At 30.4% G+C, this 17661-nt stretch overlaps 1 protein-coding gene and 1 long non-coding RNA gene across 2 annotated transcripts; both read right to left on the minus strand.

The window, feature by feature from the left end:
- Positions 1 to 2536: 2536 nt before the first annotated feature.
- On the minus strand, positions 2537 to 15497 carry LOC110611953 (choline-phosphate cytidylyltransferase 1). Its single transcript, XM_021752539.2, has 8 exons — positions 15264 to 15497; positions 14671 to 14784; positions 13391 to 13486; positions 12623 to 12665; positions 10641 to 10796; positions 10471 to 10551; positions 3002 to 3112; positions 2537 to 2869 (listed from the first exon to the last, which is right to left on the minus strand). The coding sequence occupies exons 1-8, from the start codon at positions 15386 to 15388 to the stop codon at positions 2708 to 2710; spliced, it is 888 nt and encodes a 295-aa protein (XP_021608231.1). The 5' UTR covers positions 15389 to 15497; the 3' UTR covers positions 2537 to 2707.
- Positions 4591 to 10464, minus strand: LOC122723241. The gene is made up of 2 exons (XR_006350207.1): positions 6514 to 10464; positions 4591 to 6381 (listed from the first exon to the last, which is right to left on the minus strand). It is a non-coding gene; the product is annotated as an uncharacterized LOC122723241 (long non-coding RNA).
- Positions 15498 to 17661: the final 2164 nt, after the last annotated feature.

The following is a 17661-nucleotide window of genomic DNA, read 5'->3' on the forward strand; positions in this document are numbered from 1 at the left end:
TATAAAATCATTCTATTCAATTACATAAATATCTTCATACAGTTCTTAATATATTCAATTCATCATCGTTTGTTACTCATGAACTAAGCAACATGCAAGATGAATCAAAATATAAAAGTCACTATATAATATTATTTATTAATTTCAAGTTAAAAGATTACTTACACAATTATTATTTTCCATATGAATTTCTCAAGCAGGCCAATTTAGTACATTTATTTATAAAATAAGCACCTACATATTAGTTCTAGATATCTCACATATATCAATCTACAAAATCAGTTGCTTGTACTAGTATCAACACCTCTAATCATGGTCCAATCATAATAAGAATATCGATCAGAAATATTTGAAAACATTATTTAAATACAATAGAAATCTCACAATTATAATCATATTATAATTACTTTTGCACAGTAATATAGTTTCATGAAATTTATCTTTACTCGAGATTCAATTAAATTAACACTGAAAATAAATAACTGACTTTATAAAATAATATTTAAATACTTAAAATACACGAATAATAATATCTAATTACGATCAACAGATTGACCGTATGATATATTGATAACAAATTTATCTTCAAAATTAATAAGAGTATATATAATTTTTTATATCAATATAGGTCGATTTGATGCAAATAAATATGCATCAAAGTTTTTTTTTTTTCTTTTAAGAATATATACACGTTTTTGAAAAAATACCAACACCACGAATACCATTAATTGCCTACTCCATTCAACAAATTCAACTCCCAAGACTTAACATCTTCATTCATTAAACTAGCCACCATCCAATCCCCGATTCCTAGAAGTAGCAATGATTCAGCAAAAAAATTTCATCATCCTCTGACCAAGGATCATTGCCACACATTGATATTTCGTTTGTTACCTACCGCGACCATCAACCTTGCCTTAACAGAATTACACCTTGCAGAATAATCCTCCATGCAAAACTATGATCGTTGGCTTTAAATATCTAGCTTTGAGACACTGATGTGAAAGAGAATTAGGATGCATTAATAACCTCTAATCCTGCTTAAAACTAAACCTATCGTTTAATTAATAATTTTTTTTTTATTTTCATATTTAAATTGAGAAAATTTAATTACTTTTAACTTAAAAGTATTCATTTTAGAAATAAATTTATATTTAATTTTATAAAATTTATTTTAATTTTTTTCTCAAAAATAAAATTTGCAATTATTTAAATTTAAAATAACTCATTTTTTATGATGAATCCTAAACTTATTTGCTACTTCTAATCCCAAAATTGACGGTTTTAGTTCTTTAACTTTGTTAATTATCAACGCTTTAATTTTTATTTCCTTATTTGGAAACTAAAAAAGTATAAGATTTTCTTTCATATCAATTTTTCCAATTATTTTTATCGATTTTCTCGTTTAAAACATGATAAGTAAAAAATAATTAATTTCTTTTTACTTTTAAAAATATTCATTTTTTTAAAAAATAAAAATCATGTAAAAATAATTGTAATTGTGTGAATTCATTTAACTGTTATCTCTTTTCTTACACAATTTATTCTAAATGAAATCTTAAAACTATGAAATTTCATACTATTTGACATTTTTATCAGCATGCTAAAACTAAATTTTAATAAGACTTCAATCTTTTTTTTTTTTTTATTAATTTTGAGTTTAACAACTTAATAATATAAAACATTTAAAAAAATTAAAATTTATTCTCACTAATCAATAGATTTTTTTATTTTAAAAAATATATTAAAATATTTGTAACGTTTTAAAAAATCTCCTAATTAATTCTTTCATTAATTTTAGTCATTAAATATTTTATTATTTAATTTTTATAATTTTAAAAATTTATTAATTAATTATCAATTTTTTAAAAAATTTACTAATTAATTCATCCATATTATAGATATTTTAAATTTATTTACCATATTTAACAGATAGACTAACTAATGAACTTTTTAAAATATCAGAAATATTTTAATATATTTTTCAAAATTAAAAAATCAATCAATAAATTTTTTCATACTATAAATACTAAATAATAATTTTCTCAAAAATTTAAATTCTTTTTAATTTAAAATAAATATTTTGAAAGAAATAAAAATCAGTGAGAATCTATTTTAATTTTTTTTTTTCGTATGAGTACATATGTATATATATTACTATATTTCATTTTTCAAAGTCAGTCATCTTCCAGAAGATTATGAATTTGACAATTGTGCAAGGCAGAGAAAGGGGAACCAACCGGACATAGGACTGCCACCATTACACTCTTACCCCTGTGATAGGAATCTAATAAAAACTAGAACTTGTTTCTTTTAGATCACTATACCTTTTGTTCAAAATTAAAAATTTCTCAAAAATTCAATTTAATTTATTTTTTTTCTATCAATTTATTATTTAAAATTAAAAAATTTATTTCATTCTAACTTACAAAATTTCCATTCTCAAAGAAAATAAAGTTAGTGTATAATTTTATAAAATTTATTTAAATTTTTTTCTTATAAAATAAATTATATCAAAACGGAAGTTCCAACCATCTAAATTATTAGTCCATAAATTTATTGCTTTTGGATGACAAACTAAACCACAATCTTGATTCAGTTTTGAGGAAAAAGAAAACACCTAAATTTAGTTGTGGTTAATTACAAACATGCATTGTCAATTTGGCACAAAACTAGCGGCACTCAAATCAATAACAAAGAAGCCTTATCATTTGTCTTCATCACTGTAATCCTCTTCCTCAGTGCTGTAATCATAGTAATACTCATCATCATCATCATCCTCCTCGTCATCGTGATCTTTGTCACATATTAAACCTGTCAACTGTGGCTTCCTTAGTTGCTCCTGAATTCTATCTCTGATGGCGGTTCCCTGATACCATTACCAACCATACACAGCAGCACACAGATAATGGAAATACTCCTTTGTGTCAGCCTTCAAAACTAAACCAACTGTTTTTGCTGAAGCAAAAGGGTAAAAGAGAGAGACAGAGAGAGATCTAACCATTTTATGGCAACCTTCTTCAAACATCTCAAGAAACCCAGCAACCAGTCGATCAGCATTCTCCACCCATTCATTTCGGTGCACACGAGCAGTTTTAGCTACTGTTTGTATCTGCAGTGTCAAAGCAGTGAGTTTTTTAGTTAAACTACAATGAAACATCTGCTACAGATAAATTGCCATTTCTTTTCCATATTCCATGGAAGATAATACCATCCAAACCAAAAGCAGAATTTACGGTAACGTAATTTTTGCTGCACAATTGTAAAACAAAAATGCTACTTCTTGTATTAAGTTGAAACAACGTATTCCCAAGCGAATATACAGCATAACAAATTAAGCCCCCATTTAAAAGTCACTAGCCATGTGATTATGCTTGTAAATATTTCAATACTACAATAATTTGACTACACAATCTAACATGGATTACCCGATTGCCTTAACAAGTAACTCAATTTTAACCAACATGTACACTACACAGGAGGGCATAATAAAAGTTAGATGCATGTCGATCAAACCCCTAATTCTGGATGATGTCATTGGAGCATTAGTCTTGCAAAGTTTGCACAGGTAAATTTCTTTCAAATAGGAAAACAAATTAATTTCTGAGTTCCAGCATGTGATCTAAGTGATTAAAAAGGAGTGATAAATATCAAATGAAGCTACTTCATGGTTTTAAATATCATAATCAGAAGTGGTTTCAAAAATAGAAAATTGTACAAAAGAATATGATGAATATGATTGTCGCTCTGCAACAAACTAAATCAGTCACTGATTCCATGAAGTCTTCTTAAACATTTTGTGGACGGGGTTTTACATAGTGAAATTGGAATAGATGGAATTGAAAAATATTTAGAACCATGTTAAAAGGTAAGGTTAATATCCAAACAATAAAGTGGGCCAAATTACAACTGTAGCCACTCATTTGGAAATGCATCATTATTTTCATTATAATATAACCTATACTTCATGCATCAATTACAATAGCAAGGTCTCAAATCTGCTTCCAAACAATGATTTGGACATTAAAATATACTACATTATCAAAGGAGTCTTTTGCTTATCCAATAGAGTTTGTATTCCCATTGTCTTCTCAACCAAGCTCAAATGAGTGATATTATGTTAAAAATTTATCATTTAATGACCACATCATCGCTTGAAATGGATTTTAGGTCCAGCTTACAATTGTAATTGATACAAGTTTAACAATTTCCAAAAAAAAGCAGCTAGAATTGTAAATTTAGCCACACACGCCAGGTTATTTGGGTTGCTTAACCCAGATAGGGAGAGTAAATTCCTAATGGATTGATGGTGAAAGATTTAGGCTAATGTAGGTACTGGGTACCTAAAATTAGAAATTAAAGAGAACAACGTGTGGAGGATAATCCACTATGCCTAAGTTGGTCTGTGACTGAAAGAAATTGCAGTCTCTAAATTAGCTCGGCCTACTAGGTTTCTTTTCTTTTCCCTTTACTAAAATCGCAAGAAATTATCTTCAATCAATTTGATTTGATTTATTTTTATTTTTACTTTTTCTTTTGCTACAACTGAAGGAAGTCCTTTTGTTTCTCCATTTCTTTTCTACAATTTTGACTCGTTGCTAATTGTGATGTTGTACTAGAAACAAGAACCCCACTTGAATTCATAAAGCTGTACTTTCCAAACCTAATATTTTTTTTCTTAAAAGGATAAAGAAAAGGGTGCTAATCACTCTCCATTTTTAGTGCTTTGTGGCCAACAAAAGAAATACTCGTTAAAACGAAAGGCTTTTTCTTGCTTTTTAATTATTTTACTTATCAATATAATAAGCTGAAGATGCCTAAAATAGCAAATGCGAAGAACAAACAATGTAGAAGAGCCAAGTTGAGTTGGAACTTACTGAAAATTAAAAGATAAAAGAAAAGAAAAGAAAAAAGGAGGAAGTGAGCAAAATGCAATGAATGATAAAAAAGCAGAAGATTTATTAAGGTATGACTAGCTTATATATGTGTAACAGTACAAGGAATACTAAGCACAAGACTATCGGCTGAATGTTTGCAAGTGGACAAACAGGAGTCATTTATCTATTGAACTAGCTAAGAAATGAGGCTCTCCATCTGTATTCTCAATTTTCTAATTCATGGTGTTTACCCTATCAGTTTCATTCACAGGTCAGCACTATAATTTAACAGTAGAGTTTTGCTAAAGCTACCTTCTTTCTAGTAAAGCATAATCTGCTTACCTGCATCCAATCAACTTTGCCGAGGAATAGTTAAGCAGGCAAACAATGGATCAAACATCATTCATATTTAGGGAACAGTTCGTAATTCCATTCCTTCAAAAACACTCTTTTATGAGGAAAGGACTCATTATGCCACCATAATGTCCATCTTACCAGACCTATGGTGCACTGGAACATCTAAAGAACTCACATTTTCAATAGAAACATCATGGGAATGTGCAAAACCACAAAAGTGAACAAGCAATTCGTCTTTGATTTTTTAAAATAATAATAATAATAATAATAATAATAATAAAATAACAACAACAATAGCAAGTGTAACAATTCGCCAACCCTATGCCACCAAAATGTCTAGCTAGAACCGCAATGCACTAGATTATCTAAAGAACTTTGAATATTCAATATAAAAATCATGTAAAAGTGAACTAGCAAGTGGTTCATCATGTCCAATTCACACAATATATTGCACATTAATTGACTTCGTATCTCATATAGGAAAATTTTACTCTAGACCCTAGTGGTGAAGATCTAAAGAAAAAAGATTATAGTGCCAACTCTCACTGAAACAATCACTACATGTGTTAGGGTCTTTAGAAATGGATGAGTTATGGATCTGTTGCTAGAATTTTTTGGGAACAAAATTTTCTTTTTGGGACCTATAGTTGCAATGGAACATGCTCTTTAGAGAGAACTTTAAAATCTCGAGTTAAAATACTCAAAAACTATGGAAATTTTCTCATAATTCTTTTATTGAGTTATTGCACTTAAATACTAGAATAAGACATAACCCTCTCTTAAAAATAGAAAACCATTAAACAGCATGGAGGATCATGCTCCTGCCACTAAAAAAATACAAAAACTAACTTGAACTATCTATATCATGAATTAACCCTTAAGAACATGGCTTAACCACTACCTACTTGAGAATAGGACAATTCTTGACAACTTGAGAAAATGACAAATGAAACCTGGCATCAACATTGAAATTTCAGCAACACGTGGCAGCATGAGCTATCACTTGTAGTCAGGTCTTGTTGAGACTGGGTCTGCTAACATTACTCCCTTCCTCCAGCAGGCACTTGTCCTCAAACGCACGCTTAGGAAATTTCTAGGAATTGTTCAACCGGTGGTGGGTTCATTACAACATCTCTTGAGTCATCATCTGCTAAATCCAGTCAGAATAGTTTCTTACACTAGTGTCCTCAAACAAAAGGTTTATCACAATTAAAACAAAGTCATTTTCATCGTCATTCCTCCATCTCATCGCAGTTCAAGTGCTTAATTATTCTGTTACCTTTTGCTTCCATTGTTTGTTGAGATGAATGATTGTTTGAAGACTTGCAGCACGAATGGACCAATCTTTCCCTTCATAGAATCTTAACATGCTCATGGTTATGACTAGGCCTGTTGGTTGGTGAAGTTCCACCTCCACATCAATGTATTTTTGCAACCCACTAAAATAAAACTCTACTTTTTATCTTGGGTGAGACTTTTAGCGTGAGAGACAAAAACCTCAAATTGGGTTTGATAGTTAGCAACCGTTCATGTCTGCTTTAATTTTTGCTAGCTCCTCCAATTTATTACACGGATCAATGGCCCAAAACAGAGATTGCATTGGTAGTTGAACTTTTCCCAAGTCAAGTTAGGAAAATCCTATATTAACAGCAAAAAACACAATTCAGTTGTACATTCCAAATGACAAGAAGCCAGACTAACCTTTTCTTCTTCCGAGGTCTGTTGGTCTCGCAATAAGTATTCACACCTACTTAAGATCTTTTTGACCATTGAAACAAGAAAAATCTAATTTGGTGAATTTTGAAACAATCATAACATTGCCTGAATTATGTGAACCCGCTGATCCTACTACTCCCTTGACTCATAATCTCTATAAGAGGTGTTGTTGGGTTAGAGTTGGTAATGTCACGGGTAAGAGATTCCAACTTAATACTTAATTATTCTTGGTGTGCCCTGTTGACGGCTTACTTTTCCAAGAATAAAGCAAAAATTCGATTAAGTTGTTTAATTAAGTTGCCCATAACCCATCTGATACCAAAATGTTAGGGTCCTTAGAAATGGATAGGGTTATGGGCTTGCTGCTGAAATTTTCTAGGGACAATTTTTTTTTTGCTACAGACTCCTTAAAGAGAACCTGAAAGTACTTAAAAAGTTTTGAAAAATTTTCTCATGCACTTAAATAGAAGGGGAAGACATAACTATCTCCTAAAAACAGGAACTATTAAACAACATGGAGAATCACTCTCCTACTGCTCAGGAAAGCAAAAACTAATTTGCACTATCTACATCATGGGTTAACCACTAAGAATATGGCTTAACCACTAACTACATGACTCTTGAAAATAAGATAACAATTAACAACTTGAGAAAATGATAATCGAAACCTAGCATCAACACTAAAATTTCAGCAACACGTGGCAGCATCAACTGTCACTTGTAGCTAGATCTTGTTGAGACTAGGTCTGCTAACAACATAAATGCAGTTGCATAAGTAGAAAACAATAATTGCAACAAAGCTTTAATCACAAACTAATTTGGGTTGGCGGTAGAAATCCCTTTTTCGCATTTAGCATTGTTGGAACCATTTCCACCTCAATACCCAAAAATTGTAAACCGCTTAATATTGCTTGCTCTAAGTCATTTTAGGTTCCTCCTTTCTCTTCTCACTCCTACCATGAACTTATCACACTTCCAAATTAGGCACTTGATACTCTATGTTAGAAATGACCAAACCATCTTAATTAACCATTTCTCATTCTATCCTCGACATGTATTACATGCACTTTCTAGTCAATATGGTCATTTTTAATCTTATCCATATATCCCTTTAATATGTGTTTATGTCACACTTGTCTTGTGGGTATGTATACCTTAGATGCCCAACATTCACCACCGTACAACATAATTGACCTAACCACAATGTACTAGAATTTACATTGCCCATATCATGCTTAACCCCCCCCCCCCCTCTTCCTCCCTCTCTCTCTCTCATGATCCATAACCACCCTCATTAACACCTTGCCTCTCCTTCTATCTATCATGATCCACAACCCACCTTCCCCCAACCTTCTCATTCTATGGTTGTCATGACCCACACACCACCTCCCTTCTGGTGCTTTTATGAGCCACCATTCAGGTGATTGGCAATAACTCAGTTGCAAATTTGCAACTCATCAGTGTCTTCTTGTGTTCTTTTATGTTACGATCCAAGAACTCATTTAATTTTATTGCAGTTTCTCCTTCCTAGTCTTCATGTTTGCTTCACTATTTTATCCTTATTGAAGCAGTCAATGCACTATGAAGCTTACACTATGTTCAAGAGACTTTTAGAAGGGAAGAAAACAAAGGGAGAAAAAGCGATTAGGGAAAATAAAAAGGAATAAAATTTAGTTTTTTTCCCTTATTTGGATGTTAGGAAGGAAAAAAGAAAAAAAGAAGAGTAATATTTTAAATAGTAAAATATATATTTTACCTTTGCTTTTACAATTAAAATAAGTTATTACAAGAATTAAAAAACAATTTCAATCATTACTATTTAATCGTAGATCCTACAAATTATTTTCCTAATTTATTTTCTCTCATCCTTGTTTTCCTTCTTTGCAAACAAGTGATGAGTAGATAATTCCTTCAGTTTCCATTCTTTTTTATTTTCCTTCCCTTATTTTTCTCCAATCCAAACAAGTCGTTCAAGAAGACACATTCACACAACACACAAGGGTGTTTGAGATAAAAATAACTCTATTTGATATTTTTTTTTAATCATAAACTCTAGAAAAGATAAAATTACATAGGATATCTGGGCATTTATAAAGGTTGACTCCTAAATCCAATAGAAATATAGTTCTACTAACTAGAAAATTTAGATAATTCATATCATTAGAAAGCCTAAATAAAATTAGAAAAAATGTAAGTCCTAACTAGAATATGCAAAATAATTAAATGTCCTTCATAGAGTTGGGGAAAAAATTTTCGTTGCATGAGAAATCCAAAATAGGAAGAACGTCAGACTCAGACTAGATTGAAATTTGGCACCTCGGGGAGTATTTAGCCTTGAAGTTGTGTTCCAATATACCTATCCTCTTGGTCATGTTTCTTGGCTCATGAAAAAACAAGGAACATGTCATTCCCTATCCTTGGAAATTAGCACCTCATATACTCCTACACTAACAAAACTCATCAAAATATTATATTGATAATTCCCAAACTATTCTCCACTACCTGGAATAAACCCGTCATTGATTTTGAAGTGTAAGAGAATTAGGAATTTTGTTAGCAAATAGCACACCATGTTGCCTTCTTAAAAGTTGTCAACAATGGTGAGTCTCACACTTTTGAAGTAAGCATCTTCACGTTTTCTTGGATCTAGAAAAATACCTGCGTAAAAACATCAATAGGAGTTTAGGAGTTAGATAAAATATCAACTCCAAAGTCTTCCAAGGTTTGATATTCCTCCTCTTTTTGGACAATACATTCCTGAAGCTCTTCATCTTTAACCATAGCGAAAGGCATTATGCCAAAGCTTCTAATTCAGGCATTAAGCAGTCAGAATGCCCTACCTATTAGAGCTCCAGCTAAACCAGGATTCACTTGAAAAATGTCCTAAACAATCCATAAACAGCCTATACTATAAATAAAGAGAACTACCTACAGGTGTCGACACAAGAATTGTGAAATTTATTAGGGATTTCCCCTACTCCCCTTTTCTTTTCTTTCCTTTTTCCTTTTCTGCTTCATGCCCACTGAAAGGGGTATTGCTCATTTCTTCCTTTTTCTCTTTATTTTCTCTTTTCCTCTTCAGTCCCACTAAAACAGTATATTGTTCATTTTTCCTTTCAAATATTGCTTCAGATTTTTATCAATATAAGTTGCTTTTTACAGAAACTACTCATGGGTACTGCATGAAACTAAATTACCATTTACAAATACTAGAAAGGATTCCAGGTCACCGTCCATGAAGCTGTGGAGAACTTTTAAATGTTTGTTACCACGTTAGCTACATCTAATTGTCCAAACATATGCAAAAGGGAAAACAAAAGCAAAATTACCCTTATTCTTCATATAACTACAATTTCCTTGAAACACACAGGAAAAACAAAAGGGCACAATGTTTTTATGATATGCAAAGTGGTTTAAAAATTAAGGCTGTATCTAACCATCCACTAAATATCCATAAAGCTTGCATGCCATAAATAATGCAAGTTAAGAATAATTATAATTACACACTAAAATTGCATACCTTTTCGCCAACTTTTTCTTGCTGCTTTTTCACTCTCTCACCCAACTTTTTCAGTCCCATGTGTGCTCTGAGCCGCTTTTCCTATTAGAATGAGATAAATTGAAAGAGATCACCTTTTGTATGAATATAATGATCACAACTTCATAAAAGAACAGCAGATGGGAGCATGCCTTCACATAGCTAACGCCCAGATCCTTTCTTGTGTATCCACGTGCCAAATTACGCATTACATACTCATTGTAATCTTTGACAATCCTCATTATGATATCTGATGTTGAGATCCCATCAGTTCGTTTTGTTTCCATAAATTTTCCAATAGCTTTCACCTGTACAGGAGAGTATTCTTAAAAGACATTGTATGAAAGACAACCCTCACAAAACAATCCCAAAGCAAAGAGCCCTATACATCCTCCATGCTTTCTCATCTATTAAGGGTAGTTAAAAATCAGTCCATTCATTACAATTGTACCAAGCTGCTGGACAGCTGTGATATTGAGAAATGGGATAATTGTTGTAGTGAACATTATTGTGGCACCAATATAAAGATGAAAAGGAAATATATGTGCATATATATATATAGGGATAATTACAAAAAACTACCCTGTGCTTTGATGTCTTTTTCAAGTAGGGTCCTATAATTAATTTGTGACAAAAAGAATCACGTGGTTTCACTCCGTTAACAAAGTGAGATTTTTTTCTCTAACACTGTTAAGAAATGCTAATGTGGCATTTAAAAATTAATTAAAAATAATTTTTAATTAGTGTAAATTACATTTTAATTCTTAAAGTTTTATAAAACATATAATTTGATTCATATATTTATTAAATTTAGTTATAAAACTTTGTTTTATAATAAAATAGTCCCTTTGGTTATAATTAATCTCTATATTCTTACAAATTAGTCCCTAAATATTATAATTATTTACAAATAAGTACTTTTTTTTTACAACTTAATTTCACATGTTTATAAAATTTAATATCTTATAGTTAGAGATAAACTAATAAAATAAAAATTACATAAAAAATCTTGGCACAATATGCATCTAAATTCAAGTTCAAAGAGTCCTTTCTCATTTAACTTTTCCCTTCTCAATAATTTTTTTATTTAACTAGGAAAAAAAGGAGAGATTAGACTTTTTATTTAATTTTTATTTTATTGTTTTTCACATATAAGATATTAAAATCTAATAAATAGAGAAATTAATTTATAAATATAATAAATTATTAGTAATTACAATATTTAGAGACCAATCTATAAAAATATAAGGATTAATTTTAATTAAAAAATAAAGTTTTGATTAGAAATTATTTTATTTGTCAAACAAAACTTAATGGGCTAAATTTAAAAATACAGAGATTAAAATATAGTTTTCACTAAATATTAGGGAGTAAATTATGATTCACCAGTGATATTTAACAGTGTTAAAGAAAAACCTCACTTTGCTAATAGCATGAAAATATAGGATTATTTTTGTTACAAATTTAAGTATAGGACCCAACTTGAAAATGTATTAAACCACAAGGTAGTTTTTTGTAATTATCCCATATATATATATATATATATATATATATATTATAAGGGTCACAAACAAAGAGATGAAGAATGAAGATAAGCAACTGATTTACCAGTAAGGATAGCACTTGAGGGAAGCATAATGGAAAACCCTCATTCACATTAACAATCTGATATGAGTTAATTCTACCAAAATAAACTACAATAAATCTGAAAGTTTGATCAAAGTAAAACATGCCAGATTGTTTAGTTCCACCTCATGTCTTTTTACTGGCATGCTGCTCAGCAAATTCATAGAGATAGAAACACCCCCATTTGTATCAGCATAATTAAAATAACTAATACATCCAGAAAGTATAAGAAGTAGTCACATCTAAGAGCTGCACATATCAGAAATGATATGGTTTAATCAAATTACCAAAAGTGTTTGGCGTGAACATCATAGATTAACATCTATAAAGGATTACAAGATAGAGCTGCAAAGGGAACAAGTAATGGGTTGCGGAAGGTAGAAAACTAGAAATGGCAAAACATTACTTCCATAACCACTTATGAAATTAACTTATCAACCCAATATGGTTATAAAACAAAGCAAAGTGCACTTATTATGGCATGCAAAACTGGCTATCATGAACTTACAAATTCATAGACATCCTTTCCAGCCCCACTTGTATCAGCGTAACTACAATTTTAGGCCAAATAGAAAAAAAAAATTAACATATTAAGAAACATAGGGAATTTTAATTGAAAAAAAAAAATCAGGAGTCTTTTCTACAATTTTGGAGCAACTAAAAAACAATTACGAAAATTACATAGCAAAAGAAACTTAAATGAAGAAAAAAAATTGCATAGGAATAACACAATAGGCACAAACCACTGGGTGGCAAGATTTACTACTGCCTATGCATGAATTAATAAATCAAGTTAGAGGCCACAAGAAAGAATTGCTAAATTAACAAGTAACAACAAAACACAAATAAGGGTAAACATAACTAAAATAAATAAATTGTATAAGAGAGAACAAGGAGAACTTAAATTAATATAAAAACGCTAATCAAGGGGCATTCAATGAATATATAGCAGCTTTTGATGGTATTGGATGCATTACCAAAAATAACAATAGAAAACCCAAAGCCATATAACAAAAAAGGTTTGAGTGTGTGTAATCCAAAAACAAGTTCATAAAGATATTCTGGAAGCAAAAAAAGATGATGCAAGGATAATCTCAATTTGCATGAAGTTTCAATAAATTACTCAAAGTCAACATATCTATCTATCAGCAATTGTTTTCTTCACCAAATAATTACTTTTTGAGCTCATGTAAAAACAAGTACGCAATCTTCCAGAATGTTAATAAATCTTTGGAATGACAACTAAGAGAAACAATTTGCACTGATTAAAACATACGGAAGAGAGTCGTGGGCCACATAGTCAATCTGATGTTTGTCAAGGAACTCTTGTGTAAGCACCCATGGTGCATCAGGGATCACTTCATCAACCCACCTGCAAAGGAAATGCATAATCAGGCATTAACTCATGCACTCTAGTACCAAAAGATGAGAAAGCTTATTCCATATTTTGGTCTTAAAATCACAAGATAATTCAACCAGATGCCATGATACACCCACAAAGAACATCTATGTAGCATTTTGACATATTAAAAGCTTCAGAATAGAATATCATAATCAAATAGATAACTGACACAGTAACTTTTCTTCTTCATTGTGGAACAAAGCCCTTCCCATTGACATATTCAATGGGAATAGCAAACACCAAACAATTATATTCAGATATACCTTTTCCCACCAGTGAGTTACTATGCTGGTATTCTATACAAATGATCTTGCAGAAAACCATTTTGTGCTAGCAATCTAATATGGGGAAGTTCAAAGTTCATGGCATGCAAAGCACAAGACCTAAATCATAAAATATATGTTCAAGCCTTTCAGAACATTCTCTAAAGATACTAAATCATTAAGTTGTTAATGGGTAATGGCCAGAACACAAGCATTATTTTCCAATTTTTCTTTTATTTTTTTAGTAAATTCCAGATTCACAAGAAATAGGTTATCCAGATATTTATGAATTTTTATTTGAATCCAGACATGTAATTAGAATTTATGGGAGGTACAAATTACTCTCAATTTCAAAGTGGGACAACAGGAAGTATACTGCAATATCCCGCATTATGTTCTGTTATTCCATCTGTAAATTGAGTTAGTATGACACTACCCTGTCTATATGGGCAATTCCCATGACATATGAGACAAAATGCTCAAATAATTTTAGAATACAGATACTGTTATCTTCTGTGACCCTTTAGGCCAAAATCAAGACTACTAACCCAGAATCTCAAATCCCAAAATCCAGAAGAAACGAGTTCTGCAATGTCATTTATTTTATCTCCACAGAACAACCGAAAACCTGGTGCCTTATAATTTATATGGAGCTATAAATTCATGCCTCCATCAAGATGTTAGAAATCTGTGACAGCATGATCTTTCTGTCCTTTAACCATTAATTCCCACTAACAACCCTTAAGGAGAATCCATCATTGCTTCTGTAGAAAAACCATCTTACTTAATGACAAAATAACAGAGAGAAAAATAATATTTTATTTTGGACCCAATACAGAGCAAAATCACTAAAAGAAAGAAAGAAAGGGAGGGGAGAAAAAACAACAGAACCTGCAATGGCGAAGAGACTCATATCGCTCCTTGTCAGTCATGACAGTTTTACCCTTATATTTGTGAGTGATTTCATCATTGCAGCACCCAACCAACAGGTAAGTATTAGGAAACCTATAAAATTTATAAAAATAAAAAATAAAAAAAAAAAGATATAAACATGACAAAATTGACTCATATTATAGCAAAACCAGCAAGCCAAGAACCCACAAGCACCAAATATTGATTAAGTCTTGTTTGCAAATGCTGAAATTTCTTTGGCCATTGCTCATTCAGACTACATGTTAATTAAGTTGCAATACCACATTGCAAAAAAGCCAAAAATAAAAACTTCACAATTTAACAAAGAGAATTGTTAAAAAAAATGTTATGAACAAGAAGAGCCACAAAGAAGAATAAATTTCAGTGCGTGATCCACAAAAATAAACAAATAAAGCAAGTAAAAATTCAGAGCTATAACAAAAAAGTTAGTCATAATTAGCTTCAGAAGTCTAGGTGGTTTTTGGATGAGGGTACAAATTAACCAGCCGAAACCCATCAATCAAATCGGAAGCATAATGAAGAAGTAAAAACCATAAGGAGAAGGAGATTACAGCTTCTTGGCTTGCTCGAGAGAACGGGCGTGACCAAAGTGGAAGAGATCGTAGATTCCATCAGCGTATACTCGAATTGGCCTATTTTCTGGTGGCTCTGCGCTCTTTGCCCTATCTTCCTCCATGTGAATTCTGGAGAACCTTTCTTCTTTCCTCACCCCGAGAAACCAAATAATAGAATTGCGTTGCTATGAACGTCCCCGCTCTCTCTCTCCCTCTCTCTCTCTCTCTCTCTCTCTCTCTCTCTCCCTGCCTTTCTCTCTCAAATTACTATAATTATTTGGGTGAATTACAATAAGCTCCTTGAATGTTTTGATCAATTAACAAGTTGGTTTCAATATTTTCAAAACTCATTAAAATGACCCTAATTTTTTCCTCTATTAATTATATAATCCTTTCATCAAATTTCACTATTGGGCATTTAAAAATTTATAAAAAAATTATCCTCACACAGATTAAGGAATCAATTATATGAAATTATAAAAACTAATAATAGAGAATTTGCACCAAAGAAAGGGAGACTTTTATTTGCTCAATGTACACTATACCATTTGAGAATAATCTATTTGACATCTTAACTAAAGTTGTAATACATTAAATAATTGAATTTTTAAAAATTATAATAATTAAAAAATATTCTTATTTTATTATTAACTGTATTTTAAATTTTCTTAATTATACTTTAAATTTTTATAAAATAATAAAATTATTCTCATCTAATTTTATCAATTTATAAAATTTAGAACACAATTAATAAAATTTGAAGTACAATTAACAATATATGTGATTAATTTAATATCTTTTTAATAATTATCAATAATATGATTAATTTTGTATTTAATTATTATAAATTTTATAAGTTTATGTGCTTAATATATTAGGATTTTAGTTTAAATATTCAATAAATTAAAATTTTAATTCGGATGTTTAATAAATTAATATAAGGGTTTAAATATATATTAAGCCACTCTTATTCATAAACTCGCAAAAAAGTATAAAATGGAGATAAAATTTTGTTTGTTTACAGAAAATAATATCCATATAGAAAATGTTTTCTATATAAAATATTTTATGTGAGAAATGTTTTCATACAAAATACTTTTCGGTAATATAATATAACTTATTTTTTATGATTTAATTTTAATTTAAAAAATAAAATATATTAACAAATTTATATATAGAGATGTTTATAAATTTTTTAAAGTGTAAAAATAATTTTTTATTTTAAAAAGAGAAAATTATTTTTTTAAAAATGACTTAATTTTTTATTTGATTAAAAAAATATTTTTTGTTAATTAATTTTTTTAAATATTTCAAACGCTAAATATTATGAAAAATATTTTTATGGAAAATATTTCTGTGAAACAAACTGAACGTAAAATATAGATTTTTTTTTTTCACATTTAGCCGTATAAAAAGTATTCCCAAGCTTTCAATGGTCGGGAGAAAGATGCAATTCAATTCATGTCCTTTACACTCAATCTCCTTCCTTATATGTAGTTTCTCATGCTATTGAAAGCCCCACAACTAGGGCTGAGCAGAATCCGGTTCAAATCGAAAAAACCGACCGAACCGAACCGATTTGAAAATTTGGTTCGGTTTTTTATACATTTCGGTTTGGTTCGGTTTTAAATTTCAGAAATTTCGGTTATTTCGGTTCGGTTCGGTTTTGATCAGAAAAAAACCGAAAAAACCGAACCGAACCGATTAGGGATAATAATATATTTTTTCAATAATATAGAGAAATTAAATTATATTAAAATTAAAATATTTTAATTAAATTTTAAAATACTAAAAATAAAGAGTAAAAAATAAAAAAATATTAAAAATCGAAACCGATCAAACCGAACCGAACCGAATCAGACCGGTTCGGTTCGATTCGGTTTCTGACCAAAATCGGTTCGGTTCGGTTTTCATAAAAACTAAAATTTCGGTTTTCGGTTTATTCGGTTCGGTTCGATTTTGAACCGAACCGACCGAATGCTCACCCCTACCCACAGCTCTTAAAAAGTTCCAAAATTATACTTTATTAGCATTCCTTCTAGGATCCCCTTAATCCTTTCAGAAGACATCACCCAATTCTTTTCTCTTTTTCCTTTGGCTTAGTCGAGAATTTTCAACATTTGTTACAATTCTTAAATAAGTAGCCTTGCTCACAAGGCTAAAATTAAGAAATTGATCTAAAATATCATTTACCTATAACCAAATGGCTTCATCCATAATATAGCCTTGCCATTGAATTACGAGGGTAAAGAATAAATTGCCTATTTCTATCAACAATCCCTCTAGCCATAATTGCTTTTGATAGAGTAGGAAGAAGATCCTCAATGGCTATGTTTGGAGGTAAAGCGTCAATAATTAGATGATTATTATTACTTTCTTTAACAGGGGAACATGG

Source organism: Manihot esculenta, chromosome 3 (assembly GCF_001659605.2).
Source record: "Manihot esculenta cultivar AM560-2 chromosome 3, M.esculenta_v8, whole genome shotgun sequence".
Taxonomy (NCBI): domain Eukaryota; kingdom Viridiplantae; phylum Streptophyta; class Magnoliopsida; order Malpighiales; family Euphorbiaceae; genus Manihot; species Manihot esculenta.

Coding starts and splice junctions, on each gene's coding strand:
- LOC110611953 (XM_021752539.2), bottom strand. CDS start 15,388: ATGGAGGAAGATAGGGCAAAGAGCGCAGAGCCACCAGAAAATAGGCCA. Junction 13,487..14,670: donor GAGTCTCTTCGCCATTGCAG/GTTCTGTTGTTT, acceptor TTTCCTTTGCAG/GTGGGTTGATGAAGTGATCC. Junction 12,666..13,390: donor GTGGCCCACGACTCTCTTCC/GTATGTTTTAAT, acceptor CTAAAATTGTAG/TTACGCTGATACAAGTGGGG.